Below are 21,723 nucleotides of genomic sequence, written 5' to 3'. Positions count from 1 at the left end.
TGGCCTCTGGGGGGAGGGGAGGCTCCTGGCTACATTACCCTATACCTGTTTGCTGAAGTCTGTTGCTCAGGGGTTATCAGGGGTTAACATTCCTCCCCCAGCTTTTCCTGCAGGGTAGTTGTGCTTTCTTCATTCTTTCGTGTAAGAATTTAATTTAAATGCAGAACTGGCATCTTATTTATAGTTATACCTCATTACAAACTTCTTAGGAAACCTTATCAAATTTTCAAATGTCTGTCTTACAGTGTTTGTGTATTGACAGTTTTCTTTCAGGGAATCTGTTTGCTTTTACTCTTAGCTATAGAAACAAACCAAGAGCTGCTGGGCCCCTCCTGCTCCTCAAATTGTCTGTGGAGCTTTGACCTGGTTCTCTCATTAGCGATATCACCAAAGAACACAGGATTATTTTACTCTTATTTCAGAGAGAACTGAATTGAGATGAGACATAAAATTAAAGGATTACTTTTTTCTTTAATTGCCTCTTAGAGTTTTGCCTTACTTAATTATACTAAGATGTACCAAGCAGAAGGGGACAATATCAGTCAGGTATTTACATGGTCATGGCTGGAGACTTACACTTTCTGCATGTGTATATACCAAGCATTATGCAAAGCAATTTTATATATATTACCTAAAATGTATATAAGATATAGCTTATATAATCATTGGCAAAATCACTTAATTTTGCATAAAAGAGCTAATTCTGTATTATTCAACACCACAATCTTCAGAAATTGTCCATATATAAAATGGAATTAACAGTTGATATGAGTCAAGGTAAAGTATTTCATAGGGGTCAGTTAGCTGGTATATTTAGTTTGTCCTATGGAACTTGAGTGTATTTTTTTCATAAAATGATTCAAATTAAACATTTTTTAAAGAATCTACTTGTATTGGATCTCCATTAGGTCTTTTCAAGTGCAATCTCTTTTGGTAGTAAGTATTCTTCTGTGGGTCAAATGAAAACATTGATTTTAAAACACTTATAAAACATTAAAGAACTATATAAATTAAGTAATCTTTTAAACATCAGTCTGCCTTTGCATATTTTATTGAGTTGTAGTAAACATGCCAAGCTTTACAAATGATTTCAGTTAACCCTTTTAACTACCTCATATGCATGTCTATGCACGTATATATATGTATACAGAGTCTGTTTACAAATGTGGCTCCTATTATTATACCCACCTTAAAACAGAGAAACAAGCTAAGGTTTCAAGCTGCTCAATCATTTGCCCAAGATCACACAATATGCAAGAGGCAGAAGTAGAATTCACACCCAAAGAGTTGGACTTTTAGCCCAAATTCTTAGCGTCAACCAGTACACCTCTCCTTTTCTAGGTATGCATGACACACACATCTTTGATCTTGAGGCAGATGAGTGAGGTGGGTCCTATTTTGCAGATTTCACATATGAAAAGATGAGAGATCCAAAAGTAGTCAGAATATGAGGTCACACAGCTCTTGAGGAGGGAGCTGCACTGACGCTCAGGCCTCTATCCCCCGAGGGCTGTCCGTATTTCTGGGCTCTCACTGGGCTTGTATACAGCAGTGGTGAACACCTCCTCCATGTTGGCATGTCTTGAGCATTATTCCCACATTCTAATTTTTGCTTTTACTTAGAGAATTAACTCAGTAAGAGGCATTAACTGATAGTTAAATAGCTTCCTTCTGATATTTTGAATTTCTGCGCCTAAAAGAAAGTGGACAGCATGCACTTTATTAGTGGTAAACACATGGCCTTGCCAGGGATTTCAGTGTGGAAATGTCACTGAGAACCCTGGATCTTATGCCCTTACTCCTAGTCGTATGGTCTTCGGCTTGGCTTTCTTGACGTGTTTAGTTTAAGGGAGTACTTGTAATCTTTCTGACCTACCTATGTTGTATCCATTCCGGCTATCACTATGACAGACCACGTAGCCTCACTAGACCCCTGTCACTACCTACATTACAAGTTGCCGAGAAGGTTGGGGGTATGCACAGAGCCCCAGAGTATATGCGTGGTGCACAGTGAATGCTCAGAGGTGTTTCCTTGGCTCACCTGTGGAAATATCCTTTGCTTACATCCTCAGCTCAAAATAAAAATGATTCTTCTTTCACATTCTTTCACTGTCTACATTGAAATTCTTGCTACATTATATGGTATGTATTTGAGTTTTAATCAGCATCTATTTTAAATGACATTTACACGTAATTATTTTTAAATAAATTTTCAGGTATCAGATTTGGTAATAATTTTGAACTATAACAGAGCAGTAGAAGCTTTTGCAAAGGGTGGTAACCTGACACTCGGAGGGAACTTTACTGTGGCGGTTGGACCCCTGGGAAGGTGAGTGCTCGCTAAGTACTTTCCGAACATCTGTTGGATAGTAATGGTTTAAAAATTATACAGGTTTGCACCAAGAGGATGCTTGAATTGAAATGAAACTGATTTATGATTTATATGTCCTAGAGGGTTTGAGGTTGTTTGGAGGTGAGAAATTTATAAAGCCCAGCCAGGGTGATAAAATGAGAAAATTTGAAACTAGAACACATAAAAAGAAACTAAATACTTCAAAATGTAGGCCATTTATCTACCGGAATGGAACATAAAATTTACCTTTAAGCTCTGAAGGAGCCAAGTCCAATTTGATTCACTGATAAAGGGCGGCATTGATCAAGAAAGAAAAAAGATTTTCTTCAAACTAGATTATGGAAAATTTGAAATAGAAGTGTTTCACTAGGGGCGCCTGGGTGGCTCAGTCGTTAAGCATCTGCCTTCGGCTCAGGTCATGATCCCAGGGTCCTGGGATGGAGCCCCGCATCAGGCTCTCTGCTCGGCGGGAAGCCTGCTTCTCCCTCTCCCACTCCCCCTGCTTGTGTTCCCTCTCTGGCTATCTCTCTCTCTGTCAAATAAATAAATAAAATCTTTAAAAAAAAAAAAAAAAGAAGTGTTTCACTAGAGTGATGTTTACGTATGTATAGTGCATTTTACCTCTCTGTCAATGAACAACTATTTTTGGGTCATTTGAGCAATGTAGAAATACCGAAAACTCAGACCATACAATCATCTAAAAAGGTTTCTAAATTCCATGAAAATGCTCAGTGTAAAAAGAACCCACAGTCTTTGGTACTCTTAAAAGGTACATTCCTGTTTTAAGAAAGGAAGACAAAGTTGGAAAGGTATGATTATCACACCTTTGATAATGGTTTTAAATAATGTGTCCTTCCCCAAGCCCTAGAACACCCTAAACACAGCTAGCTCAGGCCAACAGGAGGTAAAACATAAAAACAAGTGAAGTAAGAACAAGATCATTCTTTTGAGTGAGAAGTGTGGTGCTGCTCAACTAATGATCTTAGGGCCCGTTCTCTCGTGGTTCCAGGATGCAAACCTTCTATTTTGCAGGAATTTAGAAGGAAATGTTGCCCTGAGAAGTCCCACTGCTGTCTTTACATACTGCAAATCCAGAGGACTCTTTGCTGGCATATCGTTAGAAGGCAGCTGTTTGATTGAAAGGAAAGAAACTAATCGAAAGTAAGTGCAAGCCACATAATTTTAACTGATTTCAGGAAAGTGTGATGAGAAACATAATACTTCATAGATTCACATAGTTGTTCAGAGTTTACAGAGTAACCTTGTATATAATCTTTTTTAACACAGCGTTTGACTCTAACTGTATATTTCTTTATTTAAAGATTCAATATAAAGTAATATGTACTTAGAGAAAATCTAGAAAACACAAAAAAATTACAAGAAAAATAAACCATTCTATCCCTTTAAGATTAACACTATTCACATTTTGCTTTATTGCCTTACAATGTTTTCCTAAGCATAATTCCCCTTGTTTTGCCACATATGATTGTAATCATAACAGATCCAATTATAAATCCTTTTTTTCCACTTAACATTATAAGAATCTTAAGTATAAGTTAATGGCTACATAATATTCTATTAGTCGGCTGTATCATTAAGTATATTTTTCAAACATCTGTAAAGGCACATAACAGTTACAACTTGTAGGTCAATCAAAATATTCCTATTATAAGAGGTTGTCTATTATTACACTCTGCCGTTGTCTTTCTTCCATAAAACAGAGACAAATTTTGATTTTTTAAAAAAGGGATTTAGAAGTACTTTAACAGGTGAAGAACTTCTACTTTAAACTGGCATCTGGCCAGTTTTCCCCCAAACTGCTGTTCTAAATTTCTACTAAAATATGTTTGGCTGCTCAGAGAAAGAGAAAAGGCTGACCGACAAAGTGACTTCTTCCAGAACCTGGCAGATTCCCACTCACTGTGAGCCTGGTGGGAGTTGGTAATGCAGTGTGCTTAGAACAGACACAGACCCCTGCTTGCTGACGAAAACCCTTATGAAGGTGACTGTGCAGTTCACTCAGGAGTTAATTGGCACGTGTGACGATATTCGTTGCGAGCCACAGCAACTGGAAAATAGGAGGGATGGGGAAAAATAAAGGTTTGCACAGCTTTATGTCTTACAAAGTCAAGAGAGATGTTTTTACTTCTGGTTTTATTAATTTGAGAAATTTAAATGAAGAATTCTTTTAGAAATTTCTGATTCTAGGCCTTTGGGAGACTTTCATTGAAGTTCACATAAATCCTGGATAAACTAAAACTAATATACTTCTTATTCAGTTGCAGGGCTTCTAAATATGTAAGGCAAATCTTTATGTAATTTTGATACAAGTAAACATTTTAAAGAAATTATAAAGCCATATTTGTTATTACGTATTACATATTACAAAGCACTTTTTGTAAGAAACTTAAAAAATAAAAATCTGTAAAAATGTATGTGCTTCTAGGTATATTTTTGTAAGTGTAGGTATATTTGCATATACATGTTTATATATTTGTATGTGTGGGTGTTTGTATATATATGTGATTTGCTTTTTATATTATTGGAGGAAGGATATACATATCAGACAATTTATGGTGATTGGCTCTAGAGATGAGCTTGGGGGAGTGAATTTAGGGGTTTAACATGGGTTATGGCTTGTAGTTAGTGTTTGAAAAATAGTATATATGAAGTACGAGATGTGAGTAAATGCCTACACACAGGTGTGTGTCCTACTTTTAACTCTAGAAAAGATCTACGTCTATAAATGCTCTTAATTTGGTATTTCTTATTAGATTTTATTGTCAAGACATCCGAGCTTATGACATTTTATTTGGAGAAATACCACGACCTGCTCAAGCAGAAGATCTTTATGAAATTCTTGATTCCTTTACTGAAAAGTATGAAAATGAAGGTCAACGAATCAACGCAAGAAAAGCAGCAAGGGAACAGAGGAAGCCTGCTGTAATGCTTGGTTTTTACATTTCTCTCAGCAGTCACAAGGCTCTTCTTTATATAGAATATTCTGTTCTTGATATCAGGTTCCCAATAACCACCAAACTTCCCCCATAACTTCATTTACATAAAGTTCTTTTAAAAATGTTGTATAACCTTGACATGTTACCTGTACAAAGTTCAAGGGGAAACATAGCTCGTTTTCCATAATTGCATCTCTCCAAGGACATGACCTGGTAATATTAAATAATGATACGAACAATGGCTGCGAATACTGAGGCCTTGAAGGTCAAGGGTCTTGTGCTCTGAGCTCCAGGACACCCTCTCGGAGTGGATTGACCCCATGGTACCACATGAAAACGGACACACAAAGCCTCGGTTGTCACTGCCTTCCCAGCGTTTGCTGAGCCAGTCACCAAGTGACTGAGGTGCCTGGATGAGGCAAGCTTCCCATTACAGAGGAGCACCCCCTTCAACGTATGCATGTGGCATCCAGTTCAACCAATTGTGGTCCAAAGCAGTGCACATGCATGTTTAGGGTGCTTTGTTAATAGGTGCATAGGATAAACTATGCCACATATATTCATTAGAAGAAAAAAGCCTGTATGCTCCAAGGTAAAAAAGTATTTTAAAATTATGTGCATTTTTTGGGGCGCCTGGGTGGCTCAGTCGGCTAAGCGGCTGCTTTCGGCTCAGGTCATGATCCCAGGATCCTGGGATCGAGCCCCGCATCGGGCTCCCCGCTCAGCGGGAAGCCTGCTTCTCCCTCTCCCTCTGCCTGCCACTCTGCCTACTTGTGCTGTCTCTCTATCTCTCTGTCAAATAAATAAGTAAAATCTTTAAAAAAAAAAAAAAATTATGTGCATTTTTTTTTGTTCCTCCCAGGCTAAAGAATTACCTCCGAAACCATCGCCAAGACCACAGCAGTCATCTGCACAAGTCCTGCTGAGCTCCGGCTCCCAAAGTAAATATTTCTGTTGCAATTCAAATACAATTATAATTAAGCAATTATTAGATATTATTGTTAAGAAATCAAGCTGCATTGTTAAACTTTAGTGTCAAATAGAAGAACTAATGGGTGTTGAAGAGAAAAATAAATGCTCAGCGTCTTCTAAAGACAGAAGACAAATTCTCATTGCTGTAATTTGTGAAAGCTTCTGTTCTCATTCAGAAGATGCTTTCTCCAATTTACAAAGAGTTTTATCTTTAAAGTTTTTTCACTTATTTGTCATTTCTTCCAAAGATAGTTATCCTGCCGATTTGAAATGGGAACAAAATAAGCCTATTTTTCTTGTATACTTATAGATTTATATTCTGAATATTAAGTTTACCATATATTCTTGGGAGCTCAGGATTTCATAAGGTGGTTTTAAAGTAGACCAGATTTATAAAGCACAAGGTTTTGGCCTCTACCCCTCTTTCCATTGCACGTTTATAGGACAGTCACTCTTGGAATCATGCTTTTCAGGCACAGAGGGTAACAGTATGCAGCAATATATTAAAGTAGGTGATGTTTCATGTAATAATCCACTGTTATTCACGAGCACTGTGCTGGGGCTTTTGAGAGTACAAAGATGAGTCCAAATTATATCCTGTCTTTGAAGAACTTTCAGTCTAGGAGGAGGGAAGATACGACATGTGGAAAAATAACTGCCATTACTGAAAGGAAGCACATGACCAGTTCTGGGAGGAAGAGAACAAGTATCAGAGTGCTTTAGAGGGCAGGAGGATGGTCCCCTCCTTCATGCTCTGTATTCACCCCCCCCTTCACCTGGGCATGAAATAGGAGTCACAGCCCTCACACTGGCTCCTGGCTAGGCCTCTAGCTTGCCTAAAAGGACCCCTCCCAGGAAGGTGCTCAGGAACTGCACCTGTCTTCTTCGTTGCCCACATTTCCTATAACTTAGCCTGTACCCTACTCTCCTGGGATGCTGCATCTTCTTCCAAAAGGGATGGTATTTCTGATTCATGTTCAGGCGATTAATTTACATACACTCATATTTCCAGTGAGTAACAAGATGTGGGCACTGAATCTATTTTTATTTTAAATCTGAGTGATTACATAAAATTTGACCTGTGTGCAAGTTTTAAAATACATAATGTTTCTGAAGTGTCCCCACTAGGAAAATAGGTATCTTGTATGATGCACATATAAAAATCTTATGTCAGTTCCCTTAATATCACTTCCTTGTCAGTGTAGATTAAAAAACTACTCATCTTAACTTCAAGGAACCCCTTTCACTTAACAATGGAAAAATCTCAGAAGATTTGTTTTTTTTTGGTTTTTTTTCCTCATGAGCACGTGTTCTAAAACCTACACATCTCAACATCAACTTAGGTTCCCAGGCCCCTTGCTTGTGACAGCCTGGGGCTGTTGTTTCCCACTGTGATCTCCTATCTTCTGACCCTTTCTTGTGGAGATGGATGGTGCCCTCCCCACTTTGCACAGCGATGACTGTGTCCTCACCGATTTACCTTTTGGTCTGTGCACATTTCTTTTTCTTTTCCTTTTTTTTTTTTTTTAAGATTTCATTTATTCATTTGAGACACAGAGATACAGAGAGAGAGAGAGAGCATGAGCAGGGAGAGAGGTAGAGGGATAGGGAGAAGCAGGCTCCGCTGAGCCAGGAGCCTGATGTGGTGCTCGATCCCAGGACCCTGGAATCATGACCTGAGCCAAAGGCAGATGCTTAACCATCTGAGCCACCCAGGCACCCCAATTTCTGACTTTTAAAAAAAAGCTTTTTTTAAACTCATGATGGAGAGTATAGTTATAATAATGATTCATGTTTATACTATGATATTTAGATTCTGTTATCCCAGAAAGAGATACAAGTTTTTAATTTAAATAACTGAAACTGAAATATGCTACATAGTATGCCCTTTACAACTTTTAGGCCTCTATTGAACAATTTTAGATATTAACTAAAAAATATACAAAAAGGGGCGCCTGGGTGGCTCAGTCGGTTAAGCGACTGCCTTCGGCTCAGGTCATGATCCTGGAGTCCCGGATCGAGTCCCGCATCGGGCTCCCTGCTCAGTGGGGAGTCTGCTTCTCCCTCTGACCCTCCCCCCTCTCACGTACTCCCTCTCTCTCATTCTCTCTCTCTCAAATAAAAATAAATAAAATCTTAAAAAATAAATAAAAATTAAAAAAATAAAAAATATACAAATGAACACATGCTGTTTAAAAATTATTTTAGGGGTTAAGCAAATAGCGATGTTTGAAAATCACTGGCTTGGGGGCTACAGACTTTTTTAAAATTCAGGTATCTTATGATTGCTTCTGGAAAAAAAGATGTATGTGTGTTATCCGTGAATGTGTAATTCCAAGGTCATGAGTTGTAGTTTCAGTGCTTCTAATCCTATAGATACCAGATATTTACCCTCTGCCTTATGGTCGGTATACTTTCTGGATTTATTCAGGCATTCCTCTTGATTTAAAGTGTGATAAAATAATGGTATTTCTATCAATCTTAGAGATTTAAAATACCTGCTTTGCAAGAGTAAGATTTGGCATTCTTGGCTATTTTATATACGATATGCTAATAAGTCTAATAAATGCCCCCCCCCCTTTTTTTCTGTTTTGCAGGTAACAGAAGCAAATATAAGCTCTACCCTGAACTTTCCAGCTATCAGGAGAGAGTTGGTAAATAAAATATCTATATGTTAAAAATGATTCATATCCATCTTATAATCACAAACTTTCTAATTAATATGGCAGTTTGTAAAACTCTCTGGGAAGAAGTTCAGCACTCCTTTGATTTATAGGATATGCACATGCTTTTGAGAAGTACTTCATTTAAAAAATGCTATGCTTTTGCTCTCTTACTTGCTTTTAATCTGAGATAAGGAGGGCAATGGGGAACTGTAAGAGGCACATGCTCAGTTACCTGCCAGGGAGCACCCCAGCTTGGGACTAAGTGCCGCTGACTCCCAGGGGCTTGTCCGAGGACCAAACCACAGGATCTTTTAAAGTCTTGTCACGATAGAATGACAAGGTTTGTTCATTGTGAATTACAACTTCATCATCATCACATTTTTTCTGGGTTTTAGCCCCGTGAATATTTTTATGTTTTTAAGGAATATTTTATTTTTCATGTTCAGATATTTTGCCATTATTGGGAACTACTTCGTAAAACTTACTAGGATTTGCCATGATGAAAATAGTCCCTCAACCTGTCTTACTTCAATATTCTTTAGAAAATGTTCCTTAAAGAATTAAGCAATTATTTAGAAATGTGAACGGGACACAAAATGAGGGCAAAGGTTAACCAGTTGTAAAATAGCCTGTTTATTTTTTCACATCATCTTTTGTCACTGGGATCACAGAACCATCCTGGGTAAGGAAACTCCAGGGGCATTACTTGTTTCATGTAAACAGAGTGTCAAGGTCACTAAGTACCCATTTCTTTTTAAAATTTATAAAGATATTTCAAAAATGTCTCTTAAGCAGAGTTCCTTAAACAGAAGTCAACCTTTTCCTGATGGATTAGGGTTTCTGACTTTCCTTCTGCTTTCAGCCTGGTTCCCATCATGTGGAGCCCACTTCTGGCCATCTGTTCTCGCAGGAGCCCAGGTGGAGGGAGTCCTGTGTTCAGAGACAGTCTGATGGCCTGGGTTTAACTGTGCTGTGGCCCCAGGCACAGTGAGAAAACTAGAGGCTTTTAAAAATGTATTTTGCTTTTGCGAGTGTGATTTACAGCCATGGTAGAGATACTGAGACTGTCATAATTTGACCTTTGGAAACACATCCTTCAGAAGCAAAAGTGGTTAACATATAAATGTCTATACCCAAGTAGCATGGAGAATTTTATATAGTGGTCTTTGAAAGACTCTGTTAGAATTAGACCTACACTTAGGTATCCTGCAATTAAAGGGAATCTTAAATTTGAGGTCAACAGACAAGCTGAGTTGCGGAGGGAGAGGGGCCAGCAGGGACACTGAGGGACAAGGGACAACGGAGGCTGTGGTGACATGGGAACTGCAGCTCCTTTTCTCAGGGTTCTCTAGAGCGTGTACCTGCAGGCTGGGTGCTAGGGAATGTTAGCAATACCCCTAAAAGGCACTAAGGGCAGTGTGAAATTATAAGAAACAAATCCTGGGTGGGCTCTGGAAACAGGATCTGACTTGAACTCAATACTTTGACCACTAGCCGAGTGATCCACGGATAGTTACCTGCCCGTGGTTGGTCGGTCGGTCAGGTTTTTTTTTATATTTGAGGGTAGGATGAGTTAAGTTGTACAAACAGTAGGTACTAGGGTAATATTAATTTATTTTAGTCCTTTCTCCAAATATAAGGGAGTTTGAAGAAAAAAATGGAAAGGAAGATTTAAAGTCTATTTTTAAAATAAAACTTAACGTGATTGTGTTTTTTTAAAAAGCAGCTGTGAAATCAGTTAAATTCTTACCAAGGACTTTCTCACATCCTGGCCGAGTATTGCTGCAGAGAAAAGGCACAGGGCACAGGCCTGAGCCTCAAGTTAAAACTCCTGTGGGCTTGCTCTCAGCCTGTCCCATACCCACTGACCAGCTGCACTTTTGCATGGGCTGTTGGGCAAAGCAGGAATTCTCCAAACTGCATATACTTTTGTTTTGTACCCTTTGGAAGCTCAACTGCATGGTACTTGGGCCTCTCAGCAAGACAGCCTTGCAACTGCACAACCTGGTTTACTGTACCTTTCTGTAACAGCCCGTGCCCTCCTGTGTCAGTCTTCACCACCCGCCTCCTATCCACCCTGTAATTCTCAGTGACAGTCTGGGCACATCCACTGTGGGGGCCATCCTGTGCTGCGTGGCTGCCCTGGACTGAGTCACTCCATGCCAATAATACTCCCTTCCCAGTTGCAAGGACCACAAATGCTCCAGACATTACCTTTTGAGAACTGCTTTTCTGGTGACATCACCTAGTGGCCTTATCTGCCTCACTTTACCAATGATTCTCACCCTCTTCCAAAGGACGTGATCCCGAAAGTGACAGACCCCACACCTGACCTGGGGGGATGTGGGTACCAGAGTTAAGTCAGCCATGCAACTCATCACTACATTAAATGTGCACAAAACCAAAGATGTGTTTGTTCTCTTACTTCTGCTTGCCTTGCAACGACCTTCCAAAGACTGAGATTCCTTTCCCGGATCACGTCTAGGGCCGGATATGTTGGTTACATATGGGTTACATTATGCAGACTCCATGGAGAAAGCAACTGGGAGTAACACAGTGACACCCTCTAGACCCAGCCTTGCTAATTAGGAGCCTCGGGACAGCTGCTTCCTGTTAAGTGTAGTCCTGATTTGGGAGAGAAAATAAACTGTATTTGAATTAAAGTTGAATATTATGATGAAAATGGCTAATTGCTTCAAAGAGCTTACATATTTCTTAAACACAGGAATATAAAACTTGAAGGCAAGGCTTCTGTGAATGCCAAGTATTTTAGTTGGCAGCGGGGCCTGTGTCCGTGGTCCCCAGGGGGCTCTCTCTTTCTGGAAGGACATACCTCCCTCCCGGAAGAAAAAGGCCCACCTTTTTTTTTTAATAAGCTATTTTGTGGGCATTAAACTTTTCCTTATGGAAGGTATCTCTAATATTTATAGTGAAGAAGAACTTTAAGAACTTGAAGAAAAAACTAACAGTAGGGCATGGCATTGAGTGGCCTGTGGACTGTTACCTCCAGGGAGCACCGGTCTTCATTCAGGCTTGGCTCACCATCTCGTGTTCTTGTGGATGAATTTTCCGCAAAACTGCTTAAACTCCTGACTCTTCTTTGGCACATCCCTGTCTGCCTATCTTGCCCATATTCTTCCCTAGCTCTCCCAGCAATGATTTCCCCTCCCCATTTGCCTCATCTCTGCTCAAAATTTGGGTGGGGGGAAGAGGGATGTTGAATACCAACCTCCTCAAACCCCACAGCACTGCCTTCTTCTCTGCTGCATCTCAAAACCACCTGCTCTGTTCTTACACCCCCTTTCCCATCACCACTTTACCCTTAGTTCATTTGGAAACTACAATTCAGAGGAAACTGGACAACACCTAAATAGGAAGGGCAGGAACTGAACCAAGTCTGTGATCCTCTCTTTCATTCAGTTCATAATATCTTTCTTCCTCTAATTGATCATCACAAAATATATTCCTAAAACCAGTAAGAACCAGTTCATTTATCAGTGGTTACCCAGGATCATCATCCAACATTCTTACTATTTGTAGAGTCTGGATAACTCAGTGATGCAGAAGAATATGCTAATTCTTCTTGAAAATGTGCCTGACAAAAGTGAAATGCCCTGATAAGTCTAAGTTCAGTCTGCTGAACACAATTTAATACTTGCGTGGCTGCAGAGGGCCTTGGGGGATGAGGTCGGTGGTGATTCTGAGATTCGGATCTCGGCTCCTTGGACAGAGTGCCTCACACGCCACTTGAGCTTGATGTTCTGTGATGCGGGGGTGATGGGACGAGGGACAGGCTGAGCACACGGCAAGGGCTGGCACCTGTCATCACTGCGATCACCCTCTCGTGCATTTTCCTTTGTACCTGGTACTACAGATGCACATGCATATGGCCGCCAAGATGGCTGTGACTTCCAGAACATTCCCTGATATTCACTAGGACTTTTCTGCTTGCTTCTTTGTATTATCCAAGGTGCTTGGAGACACAAGAGAGGAGGAGCTACTTGAGGGTTTTCATTAAGTTCGGTTGAAAGAGGTTGAGCTTTATGTATGGAGGTGATAAATATAATTATTGATGAGAAAATGATGTTAGGAATGATTTTTTTCCTCTAACATCACCTTACATTCCTCTGATTTAATGACAAAGGGGCCTGTCAGGAGGACTTGCTGTGTGTCCCGCAGCGCGGGACCCCCGCTGCTTGTCACATACACAGTGATGAGTGCTCATTAATGTGTTGGCTGTCACTCAGCTGGTTTTGATGATATCCAGACGTTATCAAAATTCTACACTTCTGTGATATTCTTTTAACCTTCTTCCTTGAAATTGATAGACTACAAGTAAATATAGTATAAGATGTAAAAACAGGCAGAACATGTCTCTATGATAGAAAAAAATAATGATACCAGGAATCCCTTGAATGTAATTCTGTTAGTTGTTATTAGGGTTATTTCTTGAGGAGAACTCAAAGAACCACGTGGCACATGCTTTTACAGAAAGAACTGCAGCACCATCTTGTGTGAACTACAAATTCCATGTTTTGGTCAACGTAGTGTAATTAAAGTCTTCACTTTTTATCACTTACTGTCAAGCCAAATTTGGTTTATCTTTTACTATTATAGTATTATAGGTTCAAATAAGTAACTGGTTTTTAGAATTCGGTTATTTATGTTTTCAGTGTATCTGCACTAAGATGCATTTAACAAGCATCTAATTGCCTAATATGTGCACATAGTATGTGAAACAAATATAAAATTCCATGTAGCTGAATACACAGAAAGTATCTGTTTCTTTATATTTCTTATGATGTTATACAGTTTATAATATTTACTGTTTTTTACTCATATTAACTCCTTAATTCTCAAGGTTATTTTTTTCCTAATACAATACAGACAATTCTACACATTGTGTTGAAACTCTTATTAAGCATATGCAGACGTACTTCTTGTGCTAATTTGAGTTTTATCTCTGTTTTGAGAGAAAGTGTAAAGTAAGCACAGAAATGAAAACAGCCATGAAGCCTATGGAAAAAATGTCTGCTGATGAATCGGCAAAATTCGTCTGAGCTGGAACCCTAAAAACCAAAGGCTACAGAGCATGGTTTTTGTTTTGTTTTGTTTAACATTTTATTTTATTTTATTTTTCATCATGATAAATGTACTCTTTAACCCCCATCTTCCTACCTATGTCCCCTCTGGTAACCATAGTTTGTTCTCTATAGTTAAAAGTCTGGGTCTGTTTCTTGGTTTGTGTGTATGTCTTTTTTTCTTCCTTTACACATTTGTTTTGTTTCTTAAATGCCACATATGAGTAAGATCATATGGTATTTGTCTTTCTCTGACTGACTTATTTCCCTTAGCATAATACTCTCTAGCTCTATCCTGGAGCATGGTTTTTCAATTAAATATTTTATGATACAATCGTGATTATAAATGTGTTTTTCTCTAACAGCTACGATTCATGAAAGCCATAATGACCATTCTATTAAAAGGGGAAAAATGTAAATACAGTTGACCTTTGAACAACTTGGGACAGGGGGTTTAGGGGCACCAAACCCCATGCAGTTGAAAATCCACATATAACTTTTGATTCCCCCAAAACTTAACTACTAATAGCCTATCATAGACCAAAAGCCTTAACAAAAGCATAAATAGTAGGTTAACACATATTTTGTATGTTACATGTATTATGTGCTGTATTCTTATAATAAATGAAGCTAGATAAAAGAAAATGTTATTAAGAAAATAAGGAGGGGGCACCTCGGTGGCTCAGTCGGTTAAGCGTCTGTCTTTGGCTCAGGTCATGATCTCGGGGTCCTGGGATCGAGTCCTGAATCAGGCTCCCTGCTCAGTGGGGAGCCTGCTTCTCCCTCTCCCTCTGCTGCTCCCCCTGCTTGTGCTCTTTCATGCTCTCTCTGTCAAATAAATTAATTAATTTTAAAAAAAAGAAAAGAAGGAGAAAATACATTTACAGCATCATACTGTTTATAAAAAAAAAAAATCCATGTATAAGTGCAGTTCACACCTGTATTGTTCAAGGGTTAGCTTGTAGTGTTATAGGTTATTCAAAATTCAAACAATTATAACCACAAATATTTGCTAAATACATAGTTAGATATATAATAATATGCAGTTTGACTTGTATGGATTTAGGAAATGTTATTACCAAACATTTGCTCTTTTTGAAGAAGAAGAACATAAGTCTAATAATATGATGAAAATCACACAGACCACATGCTCTAAGGCATTAGAATATTAAGTACTGAAGTTAATTTATATCTTACCTTCCCAGGTTTCCCATTAAAAATGTGAATAATTTAAATACTTTTGTTTGTTTGTTTTAGGCAAGTTGAACCCACTCATAGAAGTGACGGCATTATATTCTTTTGAAGGTCAGCAGCCAGGGGATTTGAATTTTCATGCTGGAGACAGAATCACAGTTATATCACAAACAGATTCACATTTCGATTGGTGGGAAGGGAAACTTCGAGGTCAAACTGGCATTTTTCCAGCCAACTATGTTACCTTGAATTAAAGTTTATATAATTTTCTTCTTTGAGAATTTTAAAACATTTATTTCTCCACTGACAGGATTTACTCTTCAGTTACGCAATGTGTAATATAAATTTTAAAATACTGCTCTCTATAAACTTTTATCTAATATGTAAAAGATTTTTTTCTCTCTATAAATGGTTAACTTACATATCTTTAAATACTTTGTACTAATTTTATCACATATACTATTTAAAGTTAATATGCTCCAATTCCTATGGTCACAGTCCTTTTGTGTTCATTTTCAAGCATCACTAAACCTGTGATTGGCTCTGTATATGGTAATTGCTTATTCTAATTTGAGAATCTTAAGGGTAGGGGCATGAATACCAACTCAAGTATTTCTATTTGCAAAGTGACTAGAGAAGAAGGAATCAGCTTAAGGAAGGTATTACATAATCCTTCTAGTTTTAGGGACAAGCTACGATATGAATCCTTAAAAATGATCGTTATTCCTTCAAAAATTACATATATGTATATTGGTAGCAGAAACATGCTGTTGCAAAGTTCAGCCACTCTGCATTAAACAAAGATGACATTAACTTTTCTTCTGCATGAGGTTATGTTTATTCATTTCTAGTAGGAGAATCAACTTATGTTGACATGGCCTAGTTGTCTCTAAATAAATGTTTTTTAAATGATAAGTTAATGTCTTGATTTTGTTTTTCTTAGTTTCTTTGTGTAAAGTAAGAGGCCCTGTGGTTGGCCTGAAGGTTAAAACCCACCACTGTGATTGGCTGCCTAACTTGTTTCTTCTTGGCTTTACGAATATATACTTGACAAATACAATTGTAAAATATTTAAAGGTTACAATGATGATTTGATACACATATACACTGTGAAAGGGTTCCCATGGAGTGAATTAACACATCCATCCTTTTACATATTTACCTTTTTTTTTTTTTTTTTGGTAAGAACACTAATGTTCTACTCTCTTAGCAAATCTCAATTATGTAATATAATATTATCAAACTTAGTCACCATGCTGTACATTAGACCCTGGAACTTGTTCCTCTTATACCTGGAAGTTTGTAGCCTTTGACCAGTATCTCTTAATTTCCCCCAACTCCAACCCCTGGTAACCACCACTCTACTCTCTGTTTCTGAGTTTGGCTTTTTTAGATTCCCATATAAGTGAGATCATACAGTGTTTGTCTTTTACTGACTTATTTCACTTAGGATAATAGTCCATCCGTATTTTCCCAAATTCCAGGATTTCCTTCTCTATGTTTATATTTCACGTTTCTTTATCCATTCATCTGTTAATGAACACTTAGGTTTTCATATGCAAACAGAGATAACTGTGTTGTCTCTTCCCAATGTGGCTGCCTTTTATTCATTCCCTAACTGGAAGCCTCTATCTCTTACTCCCCTTCACCCCTTTTCTTTCTTTTTCTTGCCTAATTGACCTTATATGACTTCCAGTACTGTGTTGAATAGAAGTGGCAAGAGTGAGCATCCTTGTTTGTACCTGATCCAGAGGAAAAGCTTTTACATTTTCACTGGTGAGTATGATGATAGCTGTGGGCTGGTCATATGTGTGCATGTTGTTTAATCTCCACATATTGATGAATTTTCCAGTTTTTTTCTTGTAATTGATTTCTACTCTTGTACCATTGTGTTCAGAAAAGATTCTTGATATGATTTCAGCCTTTTAAAATTTATTAAGACTTGGTTTGTGGCCTGGTCTGTCCTGGAGAACGTTGCATGTGCACTTGAGCAGAATGTGCATCCTGCTGCCGTAAGATGGAATGTTCTGCATGTGTTTGTGGGTTCACCCGGTCTGACATGTAGCCCAAGTCCGGGGTTTCCTCACTGATTTTCCGTCTGGATGATCCATTCATTGTTGAAAGTGGGGGATTGAAGTTCCCCACCCCCTGCCTCACTGCCCCCCGCTATGACTGTATTGCTGTCTATTTCTCCCTTCACGTCCATCAGTGTCTGCTTTATAGATGTAGGGTGCTCTGGTGTTGGGTGCATAAATATTTACAATTTTTGTATCTGCTTGATCATTTCACTCCTTTATCATTACGTATTGACCTTCTTTGTCTCATTATAGTTTTTAGCCTAAAGACTATTCTGCATGACATAAGTATAGTGACTCCTGTGCTTTTTAGGTTTCCAATCCTCCACTCTTGGTCTGCTTGTGTCCTTCCATCTGAAGTGAAGCTCACCTGGGTCTTTTAAAGTCCACTCAGTCACCTTGTGTCTTTTGATTGGTGAATTTAGTACATTTACATTTGAAGTAATTTTTACTATTAACACTTTGTTCATTGTTTTCTGGATGTTTTGTAATTCTTTTGTTTCGTTTCTCTTGCCCTCCCCTTTTTGATGGTTTTCCATCATGTGTAGTATGCTTTGATTCCTTTCTCTTTGTCTTTCTGCATTTTCTATAGGTTTTTGCTTGTGGTTACCATGAGGCTTACACAAAACATCTTAGAGTTACAACTGTCAATTTTAAGCTGGTAACAACTTTGAATGCATATAAAAGCTTTTTTACACCCCCCCATTTTGTCTTTGATGTCACAATTTACATCTTTTTACATTGCATACCCATTAAAACTATTGTATGGTTAATACTTTTCTTTTAATATTATACTAGAGTTACGTGATTTTTCCACCACCATTACAGTATCAGAATGTTCTGAATTTAACTATATAATTACCTTTACCAGAGAGTTGTATTGTTTCTTGTTTCCCTCATACTAATCAGTGCCGTTTCAGTTCAGCTTGAGAACTCCCTTTAATATTTCCTGTTAGGCTGTTTTAGTGGTGATGAATTCCTTCCGCTTTTGTTTGTCTGGGAAGCTCGTTCTCTCTCCTTCAGTTCTGAAGGACAACTTTGACAGGTAGAGTATTCTTGGTTGGCAGATGTTTTCTGTTTTGGGGCTTTTGTTTTTGTTTTTCCTGTCAGCACCTTGAATATATCACCCCAAGAATGACGTTCTGGCCTACAACACTTCTGCTGGAAAGTCTGCTGATAGTCTTATGGGGTTTCCCTTCTACATAACAAGTTGCTTTTCTCTTGCTACTTTTAAGATTCTGTCCTTGTCTTTAATTTCTGGCAATTTTTTTTTTAAAATTTTATTATGTTATGTTAGTCACCATACAATACATCATTAGTTTTTGATGTGATGATCCACGATTCATTGTTTTCATATAACACCCAGTGCTCCATGCAGTACGTGCCCTCCTTAATACCCATCACCAGGCTAACCAATCCCCCCTTCCCCCTCCCCTCTAAAACCCTGTTTGTTTCTCAGAGTCCATAGTCTCTCATGGTTCATCTCTCCCTCCAATTTCCCCCCCCTTCATTTTTTCCTTCCTTCTCCTAATGTCCTCCATGCTATTCCTTATGTTCCACAAATAAGTGAAACCATATGATAATTGACTTTCTCTGCTTGACTTATAAATTTAACATAAAGTCCCTCAGGGCAGGACTCTTTAGATGCATCTTCTTTGGTACTCTCTGGATGTCTGTTTCTTTCCTCAGGTGAGGGATGTTTTCAACCATTATTTGTTTAAATAAGCATTCTGGGCCTTTACCTCTCTCTCCTTCCGGGACCACTCTAACACATCAGTTGGCCCACATAAAATTCCCTAATTTGTCTTCACTCTTTTTCATTCTTTTTCTCTCTACTTTTCTGACTGGATGACTTCTATTGCCCTGCCCTCAAATTTGCTGATTCTTCATTCTGCTCCATGTAGTCAGCTATTGAACCCCTCTATTGAATTTCTCAGTTCAATTATTGTATTCTTTGATGAGGAGAACAAAGGTAAATGAAACAGATAAAATTAAATTTCCTTACAACTTGCAGCCCATTAACAAATACTTGAGACAAGTAGTGTATGATAATCCTCAAAGAATTCACAACTGTCTCAATGTTAATGCTTTGCTAGAGGCAAAAAGCAGCCTTAGCTGGACAAGAGCCACAACTCCAGGATCCTGTAAGTCCTCTTTAACATATGAAAATCCTTTTGAAAAGTTCCTTTCTCTCTACCCCACCGATTTAAAAGTGTGTAATCAATTGTTCCTCACAATCTCAGTGTAGTTCTTCCTGCCCATGGGTCCTGTCCCTGTGCTATAATAAAAACACCTTTTTGCACTGAAAATGTCTCAAGAATTCTTTCTTGACTATTCACTCCTGGACCCCAAATCACATCATTCTTCTATTCTGTGATTTCTGTCTTATGTCTGCTTATATTTTCTATCTATTTATTTAAATTTCCACTTTGTTCATCATTGCTCTCCTGCCTTCAGTGGGCATCTTTACAAGTGTTATTTTGAACTTTCTATTGGGTACATAACAGATCTCCATTTTATTAAGTTCCGTTTCTGGAGATTTATCTTGTTCTTTTCTTTGTAATATATTCCCCTGACTCTTCTTCATCTTCCCTGTCTCTGTTGTTTTCTGCACATTAGATGAAACAGCGCCCTCTCCCAGTCTTGATGGTGTCATGTAGGAGTTGAACTTTGTTACCTGAGCTCCAGGTTGTCTCTCAAAACTCTGTGGTTGTCCAAACTACCTACTTTGTTCTTAGTGACTTCCAGTGGTTGAGGATGTGCCAACAACCACTAGTGTTTCTGAAGGGAAGATCCTGGTCAGCACCTCGAAGTAGGCTGATTGCAAGCTAGACCCTCAGGCAGCACTGAGAAAGCATGTAGTTAATCTCTTTCTGTGGAGAAACTGGGAGATTAAAGCATTTTTACCTGCTCCCTCTGCACTGAGCCTGGAGGTTTAGTGTGGGGTGGAAGGTACTCCTATGCCCACTTAAAAACTGCTTCTTTGTTTGCTACGGTCCTGTGGGACTCCTGAATGCAAGCCCTCTTGGCTATCTGAGGTAGGTGGCTTGGAGGTCCATCCTTCGAATGGCAGCTTTGAAAGTTGGGGTGCCTGAAGCATGAACAGTCTTCCAAAGAGATGCTTGGTTTTATTATTGCAATAAGCCAGAGGGAGCATGCAGGGCAAGTGTCCACTGGCTCCTCAGGGCCCCAGGGAGGATCACAGCCAGCACCTAGGTGTGTGCTAATTAGATGCAGCTTGTAAAGTATGCAGTCAAGTCTTTTCCAGGAAAGGGGAGCATGGGAGAACATGGGAGACGGGTGTTGTGCATGGTCCCTCCGAGCCAAGCCCTGGAGGGAATAGATGCCATGAGTGTTCATGCTCTCATTAAGAACTGCTTCTTGGTTTGCTACAGTGCTGTGAGCCTTATGAACATAAGCCACACTGGCTTTTAGAGCTCAGTGATTTGGCAACTCATCCCTTGGATGGCAGCCTTAAAGTTGGGTCATTCGATGTTTGGTCCAAAACCTTTGCTCTTCAGGGAGAAAATGGGAGTTGGGGGTTTCCCCTTCATAGCATGGTGTTGTGCCATGGAGTAGGGTTTATGGTAACAGTGTGTCTCAGCCTTTCCTGTTCTGCTGTGGATATTTCCTAGTTACCCAATGTGGAGGATTAGTTTCTGGATTTCTCTCAGAAGGATTCCTCTATAAGTAGTTATGTGTTTAGTGCACCTGTGGGAGAAGGGAAATTCAGGAGCTTACCTGTGTTATCTTATTCCCTCTAATTTCTTCCTTGAACTCCAAACTCATCTCTGACAGCTTTGTTTGGAAGGCAATAGCATCTCAAACCTAACTTGTCCAAAACTGAACTCTTTTTTTTATGTTAATCACCATACATTACATCACTAGTTTTTGACGTAGTGTTCCATGACTCATTGTTTGTGCATAACACCCAGTGCTCCATGCAGAATGTGCCCTCTTTAATACCCATCACCAGGCTAACCCATCCTCCCACCCCCCTCACCTCTAGAACCCTCAGCTTGTTTTTCAGAGTCCATCGTCTCTCATGGTTCATCTTCCCCTCCGATTTCCCCTCCTTCATTCTTCCCCTCCTACTACCTTCTTCTTCTTTTTTTTTTTTCTTAACATATATTGCATTATTTGTTTCAGAGGTACAGATCTGTGATTCAACAGTCTTGTACAATTCACAGCGCTCACCATAGCACATACCCTCCCCAGTGTCTATCACCCAGCCACCCCATCACTCCCACCCCACTCCAGCAACCCTCAGTTTGTTTCCTGAGATTAAGAATTCCTCATATCAGTGAGGTCATATGATACATGTCTTTCTCTGATTGACCTTATTCGCTCAGCATAACACCCTCCAGTTCCATGCACGTCGTTGCAAATGGCAAGATCTCATTCCTTTTGATGGCTGCATAATAT

General features: G+C 39.0%; 1 protein-coding gene across 2 annotated transcripts in view; it reads left to right on the top strand.

The window, feature by feature from the left end:
- SH3YL1 (SH3 and SYLF domain containing 1) overlaps window positions 1–16,132 on the top strand; it is a 37,246-nt gene extending 21,114 nt beyond the window's left edge. For both annotated transcript variants that reach the window (XM_021697425.1, XM_021697424.1), the window contains exons 5-10: window positions 2,217–2,329; window positions 3,386–3,514; window positions 5,128–5,296; window positions 6,173–6,251; window positions 8,880–8,936; window positions 15,287–16,132. In XM_021697425.1, coding sequence (XP_021553100.1) covers window positions 2,217–2,329; window positions 3,386–3,514; window positions 5,128–5,296; window positions 6,173–6,251; window positions 8,880–8,936; window positions 15,287–15,477 — 738 coding nt within the window. In that variant the 3' untranslated portion in view covers window positions 15,478–16,132. The remainder of the gene's footprint in view (window positions 1–2,216; window positions 2,330–3,385; window positions 3,515–5,127; window positions 5,297–6,172; window positions 6,252–8,879; window positions 8,937–15,286) is intronic.
- Window positions 16,133–21,723: the final 5,591 nt, after the last annotated feature.

Source organism: Neomonachus schauinslandi, chromosome 10 (genome assembly GCF_002201575.2).
Source record: "Neomonachus schauinslandi chromosome 10, ASM220157v2, whole genome shotgun sequence".
Taxonomy (NCBI): domain Eukaryota; kingdom Metazoa; phylum Chordata; class Mammalia; order Carnivora; family Phocidae; genus Neomonachus; species Neomonachus schauinslandi.
This window is presented reverse-complemented; position numbering and strand designations above follow the sequence as displayed.